The sequence below is a fragment of the Panicum virgatum genome, chromosome 8K (assembly GCF_016808335.1).
Source record: "Panicum virgatum strain AP13 chromosome 8K, P.virgatum_v5, whole genome shotgun sequence".
Lineage (NCBI taxonomy): Eukaryota > Viridiplantae > Streptophyta > Magnoliopsida > Poales > Poaceae > Panicum > Panicum virgatum.
In genome coordinates this window covers 43,790,648-43,805,094 of record NC_053143.1, presented here as the reverse complement: position 1 = coordinate 43,805,094, position 14,447 = coordinate 43,790,648, and the positions used below count along the sequence as shown (strand labels likewise).

Below are 14,447 nucleotides of genomic sequence, written 5' to 3'. Positions count from 1 at the left end.
TTGGGTGTTTTGTGTTGTACTTCCGCCGTGTTTTTAAGTTACAGCCTGCGAGCCGTTATGAAAGAACCTTTTAAAGGTTTGTATAAGACTCTGTTAAGTTTAATGTATGTGATGTCAGGTTTTCTGTACCACATTCTGTTCGTCTGTGCGTATCAGCTACTGATCCAGGGACTGATACGGTAAGCACAGCGGATTCCCAAAAAGGGGTCCGATACTCCCAATCGTCCCACTCTTTCACCATTTCGGTCCCACATAATGAAATGTCTTGTGAGGATTTTTTTTATTTTAATTGTAAAAAAATCTTGAAATATAATGTATATATAGAAATTGAATAACTGAAAAATCTCAAAAAGTTATGCCCACATTAATCAAAATGGACGTTTCCGCCTCCGCCTCTCTCTCTCTCTCAAAAAAAAGGAGAGCAAAAGGTTGAATGGTGACGTGTAAGATGCACACTTGATATATAGGGACAGCAGGCAGTCATACATCTCATCATCCACGTTGATAGAGCTACATGACCTAACAAAATGTGTGGCGCAAGTCTACATCAAGCATGTGCTCTGCCGTACCATTGCCACACCTTTCCCTCGCGTCTGCAACCATTGTTCAGGCTGAATGCCAGAGATCTCGGAGAACATGACAAGCGAGCTCACATCGTGGCTGCGGGTGCTAGCAGTGGCGAAGGAACATGGTGGTCGTATTTTTTTCCGTGGTAGCTTAGTGCTCTAAATTTCAATTCACTTCTACACTTTTGACGCACAACATGTTACGAGTTTTATTATTTGAGAATGAATTGACTCAACCACACCTTAATTTTTATCCGTCCTCGCATTGGGTAGATATATATAAGACAGGACATGGCAGGTAGTATAAAGAAAGTGATGACGTGACGTGGACTGGACTGGGAGATTCCTGACTTCGAAGTTTTACACGCAGCTGACTACCCTATAAATGGAGGGGGAACCGGGCGTTTCTAAGTACCCGTAATCCCATTATCTGTTCCAGAAGAAAAATGTACTCCTGATCGCTCGCAGAGCAAAGACCCTTGCACTCCATTGCGTCTTTTAGGTTGTCGCAGTCGCAGCCCGGGGCAAATAAGCCATGGCCGGAGCATGGACGGAGCACGGCAGCGGCCTGCCGGCGCTGGGGTGGTGGCTCATCGCCGTCGGCGCCTTCCGCTCCGCCTACACCTGGTCCTGCTTCTTCGGCTCCGCAGCGATGTGCTCGGCCATCTACTCCGACATGCCGAGTACGTGCTGTAGATTATTGATCCGTTGTAGCGATCTCCAAGTAATGACTTGATGCATCTGCTTAAACCTTGCCATCCGGCCGGGCTTCAGTGACCGGCGAACATGGGCGAACGGTCGCGGTGTGGACTCTGCTGTCGTGCACGCTGTGCTTCCTGTGCGCCTTCAACCTCGGCAGCAAGCCGCTGTACACGGCCACCTTCCTGTCCTTCCTCTACGCCCTCGGCTACCTAACCGTCGAGTGCCTGGTGTACCACACCATCCGTGCTGCTAGACTCTCCCTGTTCACCCTCATCGCAGGTACTGTACACAACTAGGATTCGCGTCCATTCATCATCACTCTGCAGGCACGCATGACGCAATAAGCAGGATCGGATTCACGCACCTCTGACTGACGACTTTTCATTTAACCTGCTGATTTCTTCCCATTTCCAATGCAGGGACATCCATGGTTTGGATGCTTCTTCGGTGGAACTCCAACGACCGTGGACCCCGTGCCCGTGAGGCTACCAAGCAGAAATGATATATCACGGTTCTTTTCCTGTCAAAATAAAATAGTGGGCGTTATTGAAATATAAATAAATTGTCCATCTTTTTCTATCAGCTTAAGGTTTTGGATTGAGTTGGTTGATGCATGCAACCAAATAATGGTAGCAGGGCTAGAGATCTGGCGGGCGTGATTAAATAAAATAATTGCAGCGGAATCCTAATTTCCACGTTTGAGGCTTGAGGGAGCCTCATGCATAATTTTTTTAAATAAGAAGAGTGGTCAAATTTGAAGTTAAAAAAGTTAAACTGTGGGACCGAAACTGGCGACCAGAGGGGGGTGAATGGGAGCCAGTCAAAATTTCTTCCGAAATCGATCCGTCGGCCTATATCCTAAAATCACCGCAAGCCCTCGAACCTCGGTCAGCGAGAATAGCTATGGACAAGCAATCTCGAAGCAAAAGACCAAGGTTGCAGCGCGGAAACAAAGGCGAGAGAAACTTCACAGATCTCAGCACAGCACATCCAGACCGGTCTGACCGGTATACTAGACCGGTCTGACCGGTCGGGCTGGGAAATTCAAACTGCAGACCGGTCAGACCGGTTGCACAGACCGGTCAGACCGGTCTCTCCCAGACAGCCCGCGAACAAAGCTCCAAATGTCAAATCTCGAGCAAACGAACTCCAAATCCAACGAAACTTGGAGGAAAGCTTCGCAACTACCCCATGAACATATTCCCAAAAGATCCTTCCCCGAAGATTAACAGATCATGAGAAATTGAGGAAAGATCAAAGAGAATCGGGGTTTTCTCAAGAACCCAAAAACCTCAATTCGTGAGAACTCGCGATTCCTGCAGGTTTGACACTAGGCTAGATAGATTAGAATCGTCACAACGAGTCCATCAAACCACGAAATCAAGGGTTCGATTCCTCTAAACACGAATCATCCAAAAGAGAGGAAATCAAGACCAAAACGCAAAGGGGAAGGGAGATGACGAGTACTCAGCACACAAAGGTGAATCTCAACAGGATTTCATTCATAAAATTCGGAGGAATTCACCTATACAAAGGCTAGAGCCATCCGCCCATCATCCACCCACTAGATTGAAGAGAATAGCTATAATTTAAACTCTCTTTGCGTTGGAGTCCTTGGCCCTAACCTAGAGCAGAGGCTGGGAGAAGGAAAAACTCAGAGAAAACAAAAGACTCAAGAGACTCACCCTCCCACGGGCTGGTGGGGGGTATTTATACCCGGCTGCTACAGCCAGACCGGTCAGACCGGTCCAGGAGACCGGTCAGACCGGTCGGGTCTGCAGCCGCCCGCTGTACACCCTCGATCGACGGCGGAGCTTCTTTCTTCGACTCGAAGTCTTTGCTGCGATGCCGCCACGTCGACGAAGTACCGGTCCGCGGTTTTGGAGGGTCCGCGAAACCCGGGTAGGTGGCCGGTTTTGAGAAAACCGCCAAAACCTCACGCGTGGGAAGATTCCCGCCTCCACGCCGTGGCCCTAGACGCCGTTCCCGCCTCGGCTTTCTGACGGCCCTAGACGCCGCTCGACGCCCGTTAATTCCTCGCCCGCAGCGAGGCCCTAGACGCCGTCGACGCCCGTCGCCTCCGTCAGTCCCGAGACCGACGCCCGTGCCTCCACGACTCGGCATCTTCAACCGCTGTCCGCCTCCTTGGTTTTGTGGCGCAAACCAAGAAACCCGCCTTCCGTCGCCGCTTGCGCCCTCGATCCAGGAATGGACGCCAGAACTGCCGCCCGGCCCGAGCTCCTCCACGGCAACTCTCCGTCAACACTCGACGCCCATGTACCTGCAATCCAAAGACCAAGCGCACGATCACACCGCACGGTTGACAATTCACTCATCACAAGCAGGATAGAGTACTCAACATTCCTCATAAACGAATTATAATTTAGAACTAAAAGAGTACCATCTATCTTGACAAGCGTCTGGCCGTGGAAGTCCACCTTTTTTTGAAAAGAAACCGTCAAGAGTTTTGTCGTTCTTGTATTAATATAGAAGAGTGAGAACTAAAACAAAAGGCCTAAGCCAAAAAAGGAGGAAAAGAGTTTAGACCTAGCCTAATCTCCAGGCCATAAAACAGTCAGACATTTAGCTCCTGCCAAGTGCCAAGTACGAGCTTCCTCCTTGATTTTTGTAAGCAACGTTTGGATAGAGGACTCTTTGTGTCGGAAGATTCTTCCATTCCTCTCATTCCAAATTTTCTAGAAAACGAGCAACAAAAGTGATCGTCGTCTTAGGTGACAAATCTGTCGAAGCACTTGCCACCTTCCACCAGTGGGTTGCACCATCACAGGTATCCTAGGAATTCATATTTGCGGTCACCGCAGGTACACTGGCTCCAAGCTCGTCCCACAGTCTTCTGGTGTAACGACATTGCGCAAATAAATGTAGAGCTGACTCATCCGTATGTCTACAAAGCGGGCACTTCTTCTGGTTCGGCCACCCCCTCCGATCAAGCTGATCTACATTCCACAGCCGGTTCTAGTTGGCTAGCCAAGTGAAGATTTTACATTTTGGAGGCACCCACGCTTTCCATATCAATTGATCCAGATCTGTGTCCATAGCACCCGAAAATTGAGCCATGTATGCTGATTTGATGGAGTACTCCGTGTTTGCACTTAGCTTCCACTCGATTTGATACGGCACCCCGGGCGTAACTCAACAGATTGCAGCCGTGTCCAAAGGTCGACAAACTCCACAAAATGCTGCTGAGAAGTGAGCATTGAAATCCTGATGTTTCGCACCCAGTTGTCCTAAATTGCAGCTCTAACTGATAAGCGCTTTCTTTTACCGCAGGCAAATAAGTTGGGAGCCATGTCCTTCGGTGCTTGGCCTTCTAGCCACGCCGACTACCAGAAATGGGCCTTACTTCCATCCCCAATAGTGATTGTGGTGGACGCACTGAACAACTGTCGATCAATCTCATCGCATGGGATTTCCATTCCTACCCAAGGCTTTGTGTCGCTCTTCCAATAGTGCCAAAGTCAGCGTATCCATAGTACCCGTGCAAACTTCCAAAGGTTCAGAATCCCCAGCCCTCCTAGCTTAGTCGGCCTATTGCATCTTCGCCAATTGACCTTGCATTTGCCTCCTGAAATCCTTTCAAGGCCAGCCTAAAGGAATCTTCTGCGCCTTGAGTCAATTTCGTCGAACCGCTCATTAGAAGCCCTTAGCACAGTTAGGAAATAAATTGGTTGCGAGGAGAGCAACGTTTTGAAGAGCGTGTTACGTCCCGCAATACTTAGTAGGCACCCTTGCCAGGAGCTCAATCTCCCAGCTACCTTGTCGATGAGTGGTTGGAAGTCTACCCGTCGTAGCCTGTGAATGGTCAACGGCAGTCCGAGGTACTTGAAAGGGAATGGTACCCGTTTTGCAGGAAAAGGTGCCAGTACCTCCTCAAGGTCAACTCTGGTACAACAAATTGTTGCAACTGTGCACTTCTCAGTATTTGTGACCATTCCCGTTGCCAAGCCGAAGCAGCAGAGAATGTCTTTTAGCGTCCTGACATCAGTTTCTGTCGGTGCAACAAAGATAGCAGCATCATCAGCATATAGGGAGACACAGAGGCATGCATGTCGTCCGTGAAGTTTGGAAAGACGGCCATTCTCTGTGGCTTTCTTGAGCATATTTACCAAAGGATCAATTGCTAAAGCAAAAAGCATTGGTGAGAGAGGATCGCCCTGTCTCAATCCCCTCCCATGCTGAATCGGCGGCCCCGGCACTCCATTGACTAGCACCCTAGAAGACGAAGAGGCCCAAATAGACGATAGCCAAGCACACCATTTCTGTGGAAAACCTTGGCGGTGCATTAGATCCAGCAGGTAATCCCAGCGCACGGTGTCAAAAGCCTTAGCGATGTCAAGCTTGAAAAACAAAGCTGGTATATTAGAGCGATGGAAGCCTCGTGCAATGTTTCTCACGTACATGAAGTTATCATGTATTGCTCTCGACTTAACGAAGGCACTTTGATTGGTTGACACTATCGCATTCATGTAAGGTTGTAGTCGAGCAGCCAGCAATTTTGAAATGAACTTCGCGATGCCGTGAATCAAGCTTATAGGGCGATAATCTCCAATAGCTTCAGCACCTTCTTTCTTGGGTATCGAGACTATGTTGGCTGAGTTCAGTAGCGCTAGGATATTCGTGCGATGACCATAGAAATGTTGCACTGCGCACAAAATGTCCCCCTTGATGATCGGCCAGCAGCTTTTAAAGAAGGCTCCTGTGAATCCATCCGGCCCCGGTGCCTTGTCTGAAGGCATCTGTTTCACTATTTTGTGCAGCTCCTCTTCCGTGAATGGCTCCACAAGTGACGCTAAATCATGGCTTTGGAAATTCAGCTCTGGCCAGTTGAGATCCGCCTGTCTCAATGGCGGACTGCTCATGATACTCTGGAAGTGCTCCTCGGCTACTTCCATCTTCTCAGCTTGTGAAACAGCCCAGTTCGATGTTCGTTATTCTAGAGGCCTGCCGCTTGCGAGCTCTTTCAAGGATTGAAAGGCCAAGCACTCTATGCTTTAGTTTTTTTGCGGAGCCCGTGTTCTTCAGGTGTCAAAGCTCTATTTCTTGCGCTTTGTCCAACTGTAGGATTACATCCAAGGCCATATGCAGCTGCAACTTTGTTTCAGAGAGCAAGTTTCTACTCCACTCTTTTAAGTCTGGAGACCGTTGTTTGGAGCTTAAAATTGAGGCGATGCAGGGGCTCCGTATGTGGGTTATCTTCATTCCAAGCATTATGCACTGTTTCCTTGAATCCCGGCATTTTAATCCAGAAGTTCTCAAATCTAAAGGTTTTCAGCCGCACTGGAGCATTTCCACTTGTAAGGAGGAGCGGGCAGTGGTCGGACAAGGCCGTGGACAATGCTTGTAGGATATGATCACTAAAAGCCAAATCCCACGCGGCGTTACAGAATAAGCGATCAAGGCGAATTGAGGTTGGTCTTCTCTGCTCATTGCTCCAGGTGAACTTCCTATTTTGGAGATGAATTTCCTTGAGCTCGTTCTCATTTAAGGCATCTCTGAACCTTGGCATAAGTGCTCTGTTCAGGTTCCTATTATTCTCGTCTCTCGTCCTGTAAATCAAATTGAAGTCTCCTAGGATCAACCAGCTTGCATTTCCGGCTGGTCGACAATCCTTGAGCTCACGCAGGAAAGCGGCCTTCCGAGCTAATTTTATTAGGCCATAGACTGTAGTTAGTTTAAGGGATAAGTCTATTTTACAACCTCGAACTAGTCAAAAAGTCCGTTTTTCAATCTCCTACTACGAAACCGGGTAACCTAGGCCCTCGAACTGGCAAAACCGTCCGAATCACCCCCTCGAGCACTGTAGCAAGCAGTTTTGAAGGCGGTTTTGCTACAGTAACATTTTCGAATTTCTGGAATTTCACACCTATCTCAATTAAATAAGAAAGAAAGCATAGTTAATATTGTCTAAGAATCATGATATTTTTTTGGGAGGTAGATAAAAAGACAAGGAATTTATTTTGGCTAGATGTGATACATTAAACATAATGAAATTTGAATTATAAAATTTTAAAAATGGGTAGAATTCAAAATTTCTTGAATTTTTGGGTTAGCTAAACCTTTGATAAAAAAGAAATAAAAATATGATAATTCATAATTTTTTATTTAGTTTAATAAGGTATTTTTTATTGGCCCAAGTTTTTATGAAAGTTTTTGAATTCCTTCGCAATGCTCAAATTTGAATCAAATTTGATTCCTCAAATTTTAATTTATGAATTTTCTATAGAACTTGGGCCAATAAAAATTACCTAACTAAACTAAATAAAAAATTATGAATTATCATATTTTTAATGCATTTTTATCATAGGTTTAGCTGATCTAAAAATTCAAGGAATTTTGAATTCTACCTATTTTTAAAATTTTATAATTCAAATTCCTTTATGTCTATTGTAGCACATCTAGCCAAAATAGATTCCTTGTCTTTTGATCTACCTCCCAAAAAAATATCATGATTTTTAGATAATATTAACTATGTTTTCTTTATTATTTAATTGAGAGAGGTGTGAAATTCCAGAAATTCAGAAATTTTACTGTAGCAAAACCGCCTTTGGCTAAGTCAGGGTTGTTTTTCAAACGGTTTCGTTAGTTGGAGGTGTAGGATGTCCGGTTTCATAGTTCAAGGGCCAAAATCGAACTATCGTGATAATTCAGTGTTGAAAAACAGACTTTTCCTTAGTTTAAAACGCTGCCCTGTCTCCCGTACTGTGAGCTCCAGAGTCCAGCTTGTAGAGCTCCAGAGTCCAGCTCGAGGGCAGTCGCCGTCGTTTTCCTGCACCGTGAAGGCCACATGTAACCTTCACGTACGCTTGCAAGAGGTCGCCCCATGGCGTGGGGTGGGGATGTGGGTCCACTTCAATTTAAATGTATTCAGTTGAATATCTATTATTTTTATCACAAAATTAGATATATATACTATATAGTATATAGTACCGTGTTTGCATATATTAAAAAGCAAAAAGGGGATACAAAATGACATCTCACACTCTACGGCCCACTATCCTACCCAACATGGGCCAAGCGGGCAACCCCAGCTCCTCACATGCTCGGTTCAGCTCCTCGCACAGAACATGCTTGACAGAAACAAACAACGAACCCTAGGGGCTGCGCACGGCGGGTGGCGGGGCTAGGCGCAGGCACGACGCACGCCGGCGGGGCCGGCTTTGCGGCCGCGGCCGCGCATGGCGCCGCGGTGGCGACCGGCCACCGGCACAATCTAGCAGTTCCAAATCTCTACCATCTTTCGTCTCTCTGCTTCTCCTATTCTCCCAACATCTCGCTCTTTCTAGGTTAGCAAAACTTGTAGGTTTGTGATTGTTGGTCAGTTATTCGTTAATCGGTGGCAATGCATGATGTGACAATGAGGCAGACCAATTTAAATGAATTTTCAAGCAGCAGTTGATGGGTAGCGATGTCCCTCGTCATTTGACTATTTGGATGAAATTTGTACTCTCTACACTATTGGTTCAGATCTACGAGCTGGTGTGCATTGGGCCTAGCTAACTGTCACTGTCAGGGCCAGAGTGACACTCTCCTTCCAAAAGCCACGAGCGATGATCAATTGATCATTATTGTTCAAGGAACACTTTATTAGAAATGGGCGCGTGCAATTTTTCAATTTTTTTCTCTCACCCTCTGGTTGTTGACTTATTTCCTATAAACATGGTGACATTCACCTTTCCATTTTGCCAAAAGAACATGAGTAGATGTTGACCTAGTATATTCAACATCTTGAAAAAGAATACGATATTCAACATTTCGAAATACTGGATTCAGCACTTCAAATGGACTACATTCAACGTTTTATACGGTCATGCTGAAACAGTATGTATAAACTGTTGAACTAGTGTAATAAAATACGGAAGTACTATATTGGAGATGTTGAATTTAAAAAATTCAAAATCTAAAGAACATCAGACCTACATTGTCCATGTTACAATATCGCACGCATATCCCCGCACTTGGACCTACATCGGACATATGCCCATACCCTCCCTGGTGGAGTTATTTGCGCCAGTTTTATGTCTAGAATGGTACTTGTTTTAAAAAAAAAGGTCTAGAATGGTGCTTCAACGGTTTGTTTGTTTTCAACCTTCAGGTATTCATATAATAAATAAAATGAAACAAAACAGAGCATTTGGTCTAGTGGTATGATTTTCGCTTTGGGTGTGAGAGGTCCCGAGTTCGATTCTCGGAATGCCTCTGTTTTTCCTTATTTTTTCCTTTTTAAATTTGATAAAGGTGGACCATTTTTACCTCTCAGAGCATTTTTTTTAAAAAAAACTTGTACTAGTCCTCGGTTCTTCCGATCAGTGATCAGTAGCAGCTCGCAAGTTTTATCTCTCGCAGTGCACGATCAATCAATCGTAGCGTTGCTCATCGATTCAACCGGAAGAAGAAATGCATAAACAAATGGCAGCACCCTTGCAAAGTGCAATGCGCAACTCGATTTATGGATGCTCGAGTTCTACGTACTGCCAGATTACCGTAGTATGATGGACGAACGGATTGCTACAACATTGGTCAGAACTCAGGACATTCTTGGGCAGATCCAGTGGTCATCCGTCCATCGGCTCAGGCGATGACGAACACCCGGAGCTCGCCCCTGTCCCCGCGGGTGACGCGCGTGTCGCCGTCGAGGTACGTCACCTCGAACTCGCCGCTCCCGGCGTCGGACGGTGGCCGCAGGTTGTCGGGGATCCGCGGCACCTCCAGCGGCGGCAGCTGCGACAGGCTCCCCCTCGTCTTCACCGTCGTCTTCTCGAAACTGATCTTGATCCCCGACGTCCCTGCAGCAGTGCCAAGAGGGGGATCGGAATTCCACGAGGATCGAGCAGAGCAGAGAGGATGGCATGGGGGGCGGGGCGCTCACCGACGATCTCGAACTTGTGCGCCAGCGTGGCCGTGGCCTCGAGCGGCGGCAGCGGCCACGGCGCGCCGAGCTCGAGCTCGACGATGTTGTCGAGGTCCCGGCTCACCACGTCGACGCGCTGGAACACCTGGCCGAGCGTGATGGGGAGGAGGCGGCCGGTGGGCGGGCCAGGGCGGCTGCCGCCGAGCGTCCGCGACGAGAAGGCGCTGCTGTACACGAGGCGCCACCGGCCCTGCAGCCGGTCGAGGTCCCTGCCCAGGTCCACGGGCCCGCCGCCGGCCGCCTCGAGCTCCCGCGCCGCCGCGTCCGCGCGGTCCAGGTCCTCCTGGCCCGCCGCCAGGCCGCGGTTTAGCCCGGACACCGCGCTCTGCGAAAGGATCCGTCAAGCGCTCGACCGGCAGCCGAGGAGGATGAGAACAGGGGACGGATGGTTAAGCACTGACCAGCAGCTTGACCTTGAGCGACGCCACGTAGTCGGCGTCGGCGCCGGCGGCGCTGGCGTCCGCGTAGTCCACGGGCGGCGGCGGCGGCGGCGCGGCCGCCGTGGCACAGACGGACAGCCGCCGCCGCCGCCGCCTGTTCCTCCGCTGCCCCGTGCAGCTCGACCCGCCGGCACCGGCCGGCCAAGCCGCGCCCTTGGGGCTCCCCGGACCCAGCGGCCGCGGGGCGCTCGTCGACGCCGTCGCGGTGCAGCAGGACGACGACGACCACGGCGCGGCCATGGCCATGGATGACAGGTCACAGGTCGCACGACCAGAGCAATAGGAGAAAGCGAACAGGTTCCGGTGTGCCGCGCGTCGCGTACCTTGGGCTCGGTTAGAGCGCGGGAAGCTACGGGAAGAAGAAGAAGGAGGAGGAGTCGCAGCGAGCGCGCGAGATTTCCATGGCGTTCTTGAAGAAGGAAGGGGTCGTGGTGGATGAGATTTTTTGTGGTGGGCGAGCCGGGTCGGCGGGCGGAGGGGAGTGGCGCTGGTCGGGACGCGTTCGACGGGCCGGGAGGGAGATGGCGCGTTCGTTTACGTCTTCGTGCGGGGGTGGCACATTCCTTGGCCTTCTCGAATGTTCCGTATATAGTGGTTTTTCTTTCTGTTTCTTTTTTTTTGCGAAAGTTTTTCTCTCTCTTTTTGAGCTGCAGTACTGCTGCTTTTTTTGGATTATACAATATTACTGAAACAATCACAACACATGCACAATCATTTCTATAAATACACGTACATAAACTCTACTTCTATGAATATCTTTGAAGGCTGCGCCAATAAATCTACTTCTGAAAGCATCTTTGAAAGCTGCGTACTGTGCTGTTTACTACGTTGCCATTTCAGTCTTTTTTTTTTCTTTTTTAGAGAGCACGTGGCCGTTTCAGTCAGGTGGTGGAAAGTCATCAGGCCAAGCGCGAATACTGGGCTGTGGTGAATCAGATGGGCTCACATTCATGAGCTGTACGTCCGTGACCAAGGCCCAAACTATGCATGGGACCAAGGCCTGTCTGCCAAAAAGACAGAGAGAGAGAGAGGAGGAATTGGAAAAAAAAACAAATAAGAATGTCTAGCACGGACACGCAGAGGCCAGAGGGACTGTCGGCTTAAACTACTTCGCATGTTTTTTTCCAAGAGAGTTCATCCTTGCATTGGTTTGTGTTCAGTTATAGAAAGTGACACGCCATACATCTCATTTTCAGCGGTTGCTAGATCTTGTTGTAAGCAGCGAGTGGTTTTTACAGTCTTAAAAGTCTTTATATGGCGATAGCGTTTGTAGGTGTCCCTTTTTCTTTCTACTATTCCAGTGCATTTTTCAAGCTCCGGTGGACGACGAACAATCAATTGAAAAAGATGCCTAGAGAACTCTTCGATGCAATTTTTTTTATATCGTTTTATCTCAGGTTTCCTTGTAACCGTCCTTCTTTTGTAACCTTGATACAAATCAGTTATGAGACACGGAAAATGGGAGTGAAATCATTTTATCTTCCGTTGCAACTTCACACCAGCGGCGGGTAAAAAGGGAGAACGGATGAAAACACAGCCCCAATCACGGAGTTCTTTCTTTCCGTCGAACAATTTTTTTTTTGTCTTGACTCCGATTTTGGATACATCACTACTACAATAAATATTTTTCGAGGCGATAAAAAACTATTAACCGAGGCGAGCAACGCCAACCGCCTCGGAGCCAAGATCACGGTAAATGGACTATTTTCCGAGACGGTTGTGCTGCCCACCTCGGTTAAGCAAATAAAAAAATTAAAAAAAAAGAGAGAAAAGCCCGCCGAGCCCATCAGCCGCCACCGCCACGTCCCGCCGTCGTCGCCGCTGTCGTGCCCGCCGTGCCTCTGATCCAGCGCAGCCCCGCCATGCCGCCGCGGCGCAGATCCGGCGCCACTCTCATGCCGCCGCTCCAGGTCGCGGCCAGATCCGGAGGAGCGAGTAGCAGCCCGCTGCCGCACACCGTCGTGGAGGGAGCCCGCCGCCACGTGCCACATTGGAGGAGGGAGCCTGCCGCCGCCGCTTCGATTTAGGAGGAGGGAGGCCGAAAGGAGGAGGTCAACGTGAGGGGGCGAAGCTCCGGTAAGGCTCCAATGGTGGACGACGGTGGGGAAGCTGATTCCGGCCGAGGAAGAGGCCGGCCGGGCCTGCAGATCCTTGGCGGAGGTCGAGGACAAGGTGGCGGGGCTCTTGGCGCGTGGAATCAAAGCAGGATGGTGGGGGACGGCCGGCACGGAGCCGGCAGTGTGGCTCTACCCCTGCTCGGCTCGGCCCGAGCTGGTAGTGGCGACCTCGAGCCAGATGCAGCCATCGCCGGCGACCTCGAGCGCCTTGAGGAGGAGCGCCTCGAAGCAAAGGCGCGACAGAGGCCGGAGTCGGGGGCCGGATGCGGGAGCGCGGCGGTGGGCGTCGGGCTCGGGAGGGAGGGAGAGAGAGAGAGAGAGAGAGAGAGAGAGAGAAAGAGAGAGGAGAGTGCGGCTCATCGGCCTTGGGAGGGGAGGGAGAGTTAGGGTTGGTCTGTTAACCCTAACTGGGCACATATGGATCTTATCTGGGCTTGGTCTGTTAACCGAAGCGGACCGCGGACCTTTATAAAGGGTCGCCAATCCTATACATCTTCCACAAGATTTTTTCTTCCTCACCTTCCATTATTTGAGATTCGTGCAACCAACCACAGCCCTTGGATTCATCACAAACTCTAGCTTTCCCCTCTCCCCAACCTTCTCTCTCCGCCACCGCCGGCCGCCCGCGGCGGCCCCTGCATGCTGCCCCTGCCCCGCCACGCGCTCCGCTGCTGCTACATGCTTGCACGCCGCTGCTGCTGTCGCCTGCCTGCACGCTGTTGCTGTTGCATGCCTGCTTTGCGCCACTGCTGCTGCATGCCTGCGCCGCTTGCGCCGCCGCCGCTGCCTGCGCTCCCATGCCGCCTCCTGCGCGCCAGAGAAGAAGCTTGCTCGGTTGTCATTCAACAAATCGAATTCAACATTTCAACATTTCATACTTCTAATTTCAACATTTTATCAGTACAATTTCAACATTATGATCATCAAATGTTGAACCGGTTTAATAAAAATGTTGAATTAATCATATCAAAATGTTAAATATATTTGCAGAAGTTTACACATGATAATTGGGTCAAATGGGTTTTAAAGATGGATGGCTTATCTATCTTCTACAAGATAGATAGGAAGCCCCATAAGGGGTCCGCCTCCGAAAATAGAACTATGAACCGATACCATTAATCGAGGCGGTTGAAGTTCTTGCACGCCTTGGAGGTGTTTTAGAAAGGTCGCGGTAAATCATTTTTTATAGTAGTGCATGTAGTGTGTTTTATTATTCTTTTTTTTATACGAGGAAACCCCATTTCCATTAACAGCATAACAAAGATACATTGTTCAGAAGATGAAAGGAAGAACAGATAGAAAAGAGAGGGGTGGCGTCGCACACTCTAAGCAAAAGCCTATGTGGCAAGGTCCTAGCCGATACAAGTAGCTACAGAAGCAACTGGAGCAACAAAAAGCACTAGTATTAAGCTAGGAGCAGGGCATGTTCTGGGATGTGCAATCCCCCACGAACTTGTTCTCGGAGATTTTGGCCCAAAAACATTCATTCAGTGTTCTTCGTCATCTTCATCTGGTACGCCCATAATGCGACGAACACCCACGTTCAGTGGAGAAGCCACGATAGTTTGAGCCACTTGCATCATCTTCTGTGCCCCTCCACGAAGACTCCTGCACCCCTTCGGGATATAAGCTGCCCAATAAGTCATCAGAGAACAAGCATAACAGATGATCTCAGCAGGGTGTTTAATCATTT

The 14,447-nt window shown here is 49.1% G+C and overlaps 2 protein-coding genes and 1 non-coding gene across 3 annotated transcripts; 2 read left to right on the top strand and 1 right to left on the bottom strand.

Annotated features, from left to right (window-relative positions):
• The first annotated feature begins 431 nt into the window (after positions 1–431).
• Positions 432–1,951, top strand: LOC120644810 (ergosterol biosynthetic protein 28-like). Its single transcript, XM_039921525.1, has 3 exons — positions 432–1,249; positions 1,341–1,547; positions 1,688–1,951. Exons 1-3 carry the CDS (start codon positions 1,102–1,104, stop codon positions 1,768–1,770), a joined length of 438 nt encoding a protein of 145 aa, XP_039777459.1. The 5' UTR covers positions 432–1,101; the 3' UTR covers positions 1,771–1,951.
• A 7,463-nt stretch (positions 1,952–9,414) lies between these two features.
• On the top strand, positions 9,415–9,487 carry TRNAP-UGG. Its single transcript has one exon. It is a non-coding gene; the product is annotated as a tRNA-Pro (tRNA).
• A 130-nt stretch (positions 9,488–9,617) lies between these two features.
• LOC120644809 (plastid-lipid-associated protein 6, chloroplastic-like) lies at positions 9,618–11,191 on the bottom strand. The gene is made up of 3 exons (XM_039921524.1): positions 10,599–11,191; positions 10,156–10,522; positions 9,618–10,072 (listed from the first exon to the last, which is right to left on the bottom strand). Exons 1-3 carry the CDS (start codon positions 10,881–10,883, stop codon positions 9,858–9,860), a joined length of 867 nt encoding a protein of 288 aa, XP_039777458.1. The 5' UTR covers positions 10,884–11,191; the 3' UTR covers positions 9,618–9,857.
• Positions 11,192–14,447: the final 3,256 nt, after the last annotated feature.

What these genes read in the sequence shown, in the direction of transcription:
- LOC120644810 (XM_039921525.1), top strand. Translation starts at nt 1,102, where the DNA reads ATGGCCGGAGCATGGACGGAGCACGGCAGCGGCCTGCCGGCGCTGGGG. An exon ending in CATCTACTCCGACATGCCGA is followed by an intron (nt 1,250 to 1,340) that starts GTACGTGCTGTA and finishes GCCGGGCTTCAG; the next exon opens with TGACCGGCGAACATGGGCGA. An exon ending in CCTGTTCACCCTCATCGCAG is followed by an intron (nt 1,548 to 1,687) that starts GTACTGTACACA and finishes TTTCCAATGCAG; the next exon opens with GGACATCCATGGTTTGGATG.
- LOC120644809 (XM_039921524.1), bottom strand. Translation starts at nt 10,883, where the DNA reads ATGGCCATGGCCGCGCCGTGGTCGTCGTCGTCCTGCTGCACCGCGACG. An exon ending in CGCTCAAGGTCAAGCTGCTG is followed by an intron (nt 10,523 to 10,598) that starts GTCAGTGCTTAA and finishes ATCCTTTCGCAG; the next exon opens with AGCGCGGTGTCCGGGCTAAA. An exon ending in GCACAAGTTCGAGATCGTCG is followed by an intron (nt 10,073 to 10,155) that starts GTGAGCGCCCCG and finishes GCACTGCTGCAG; the next exon opens with GGACGTCGGGGATCAAGATC.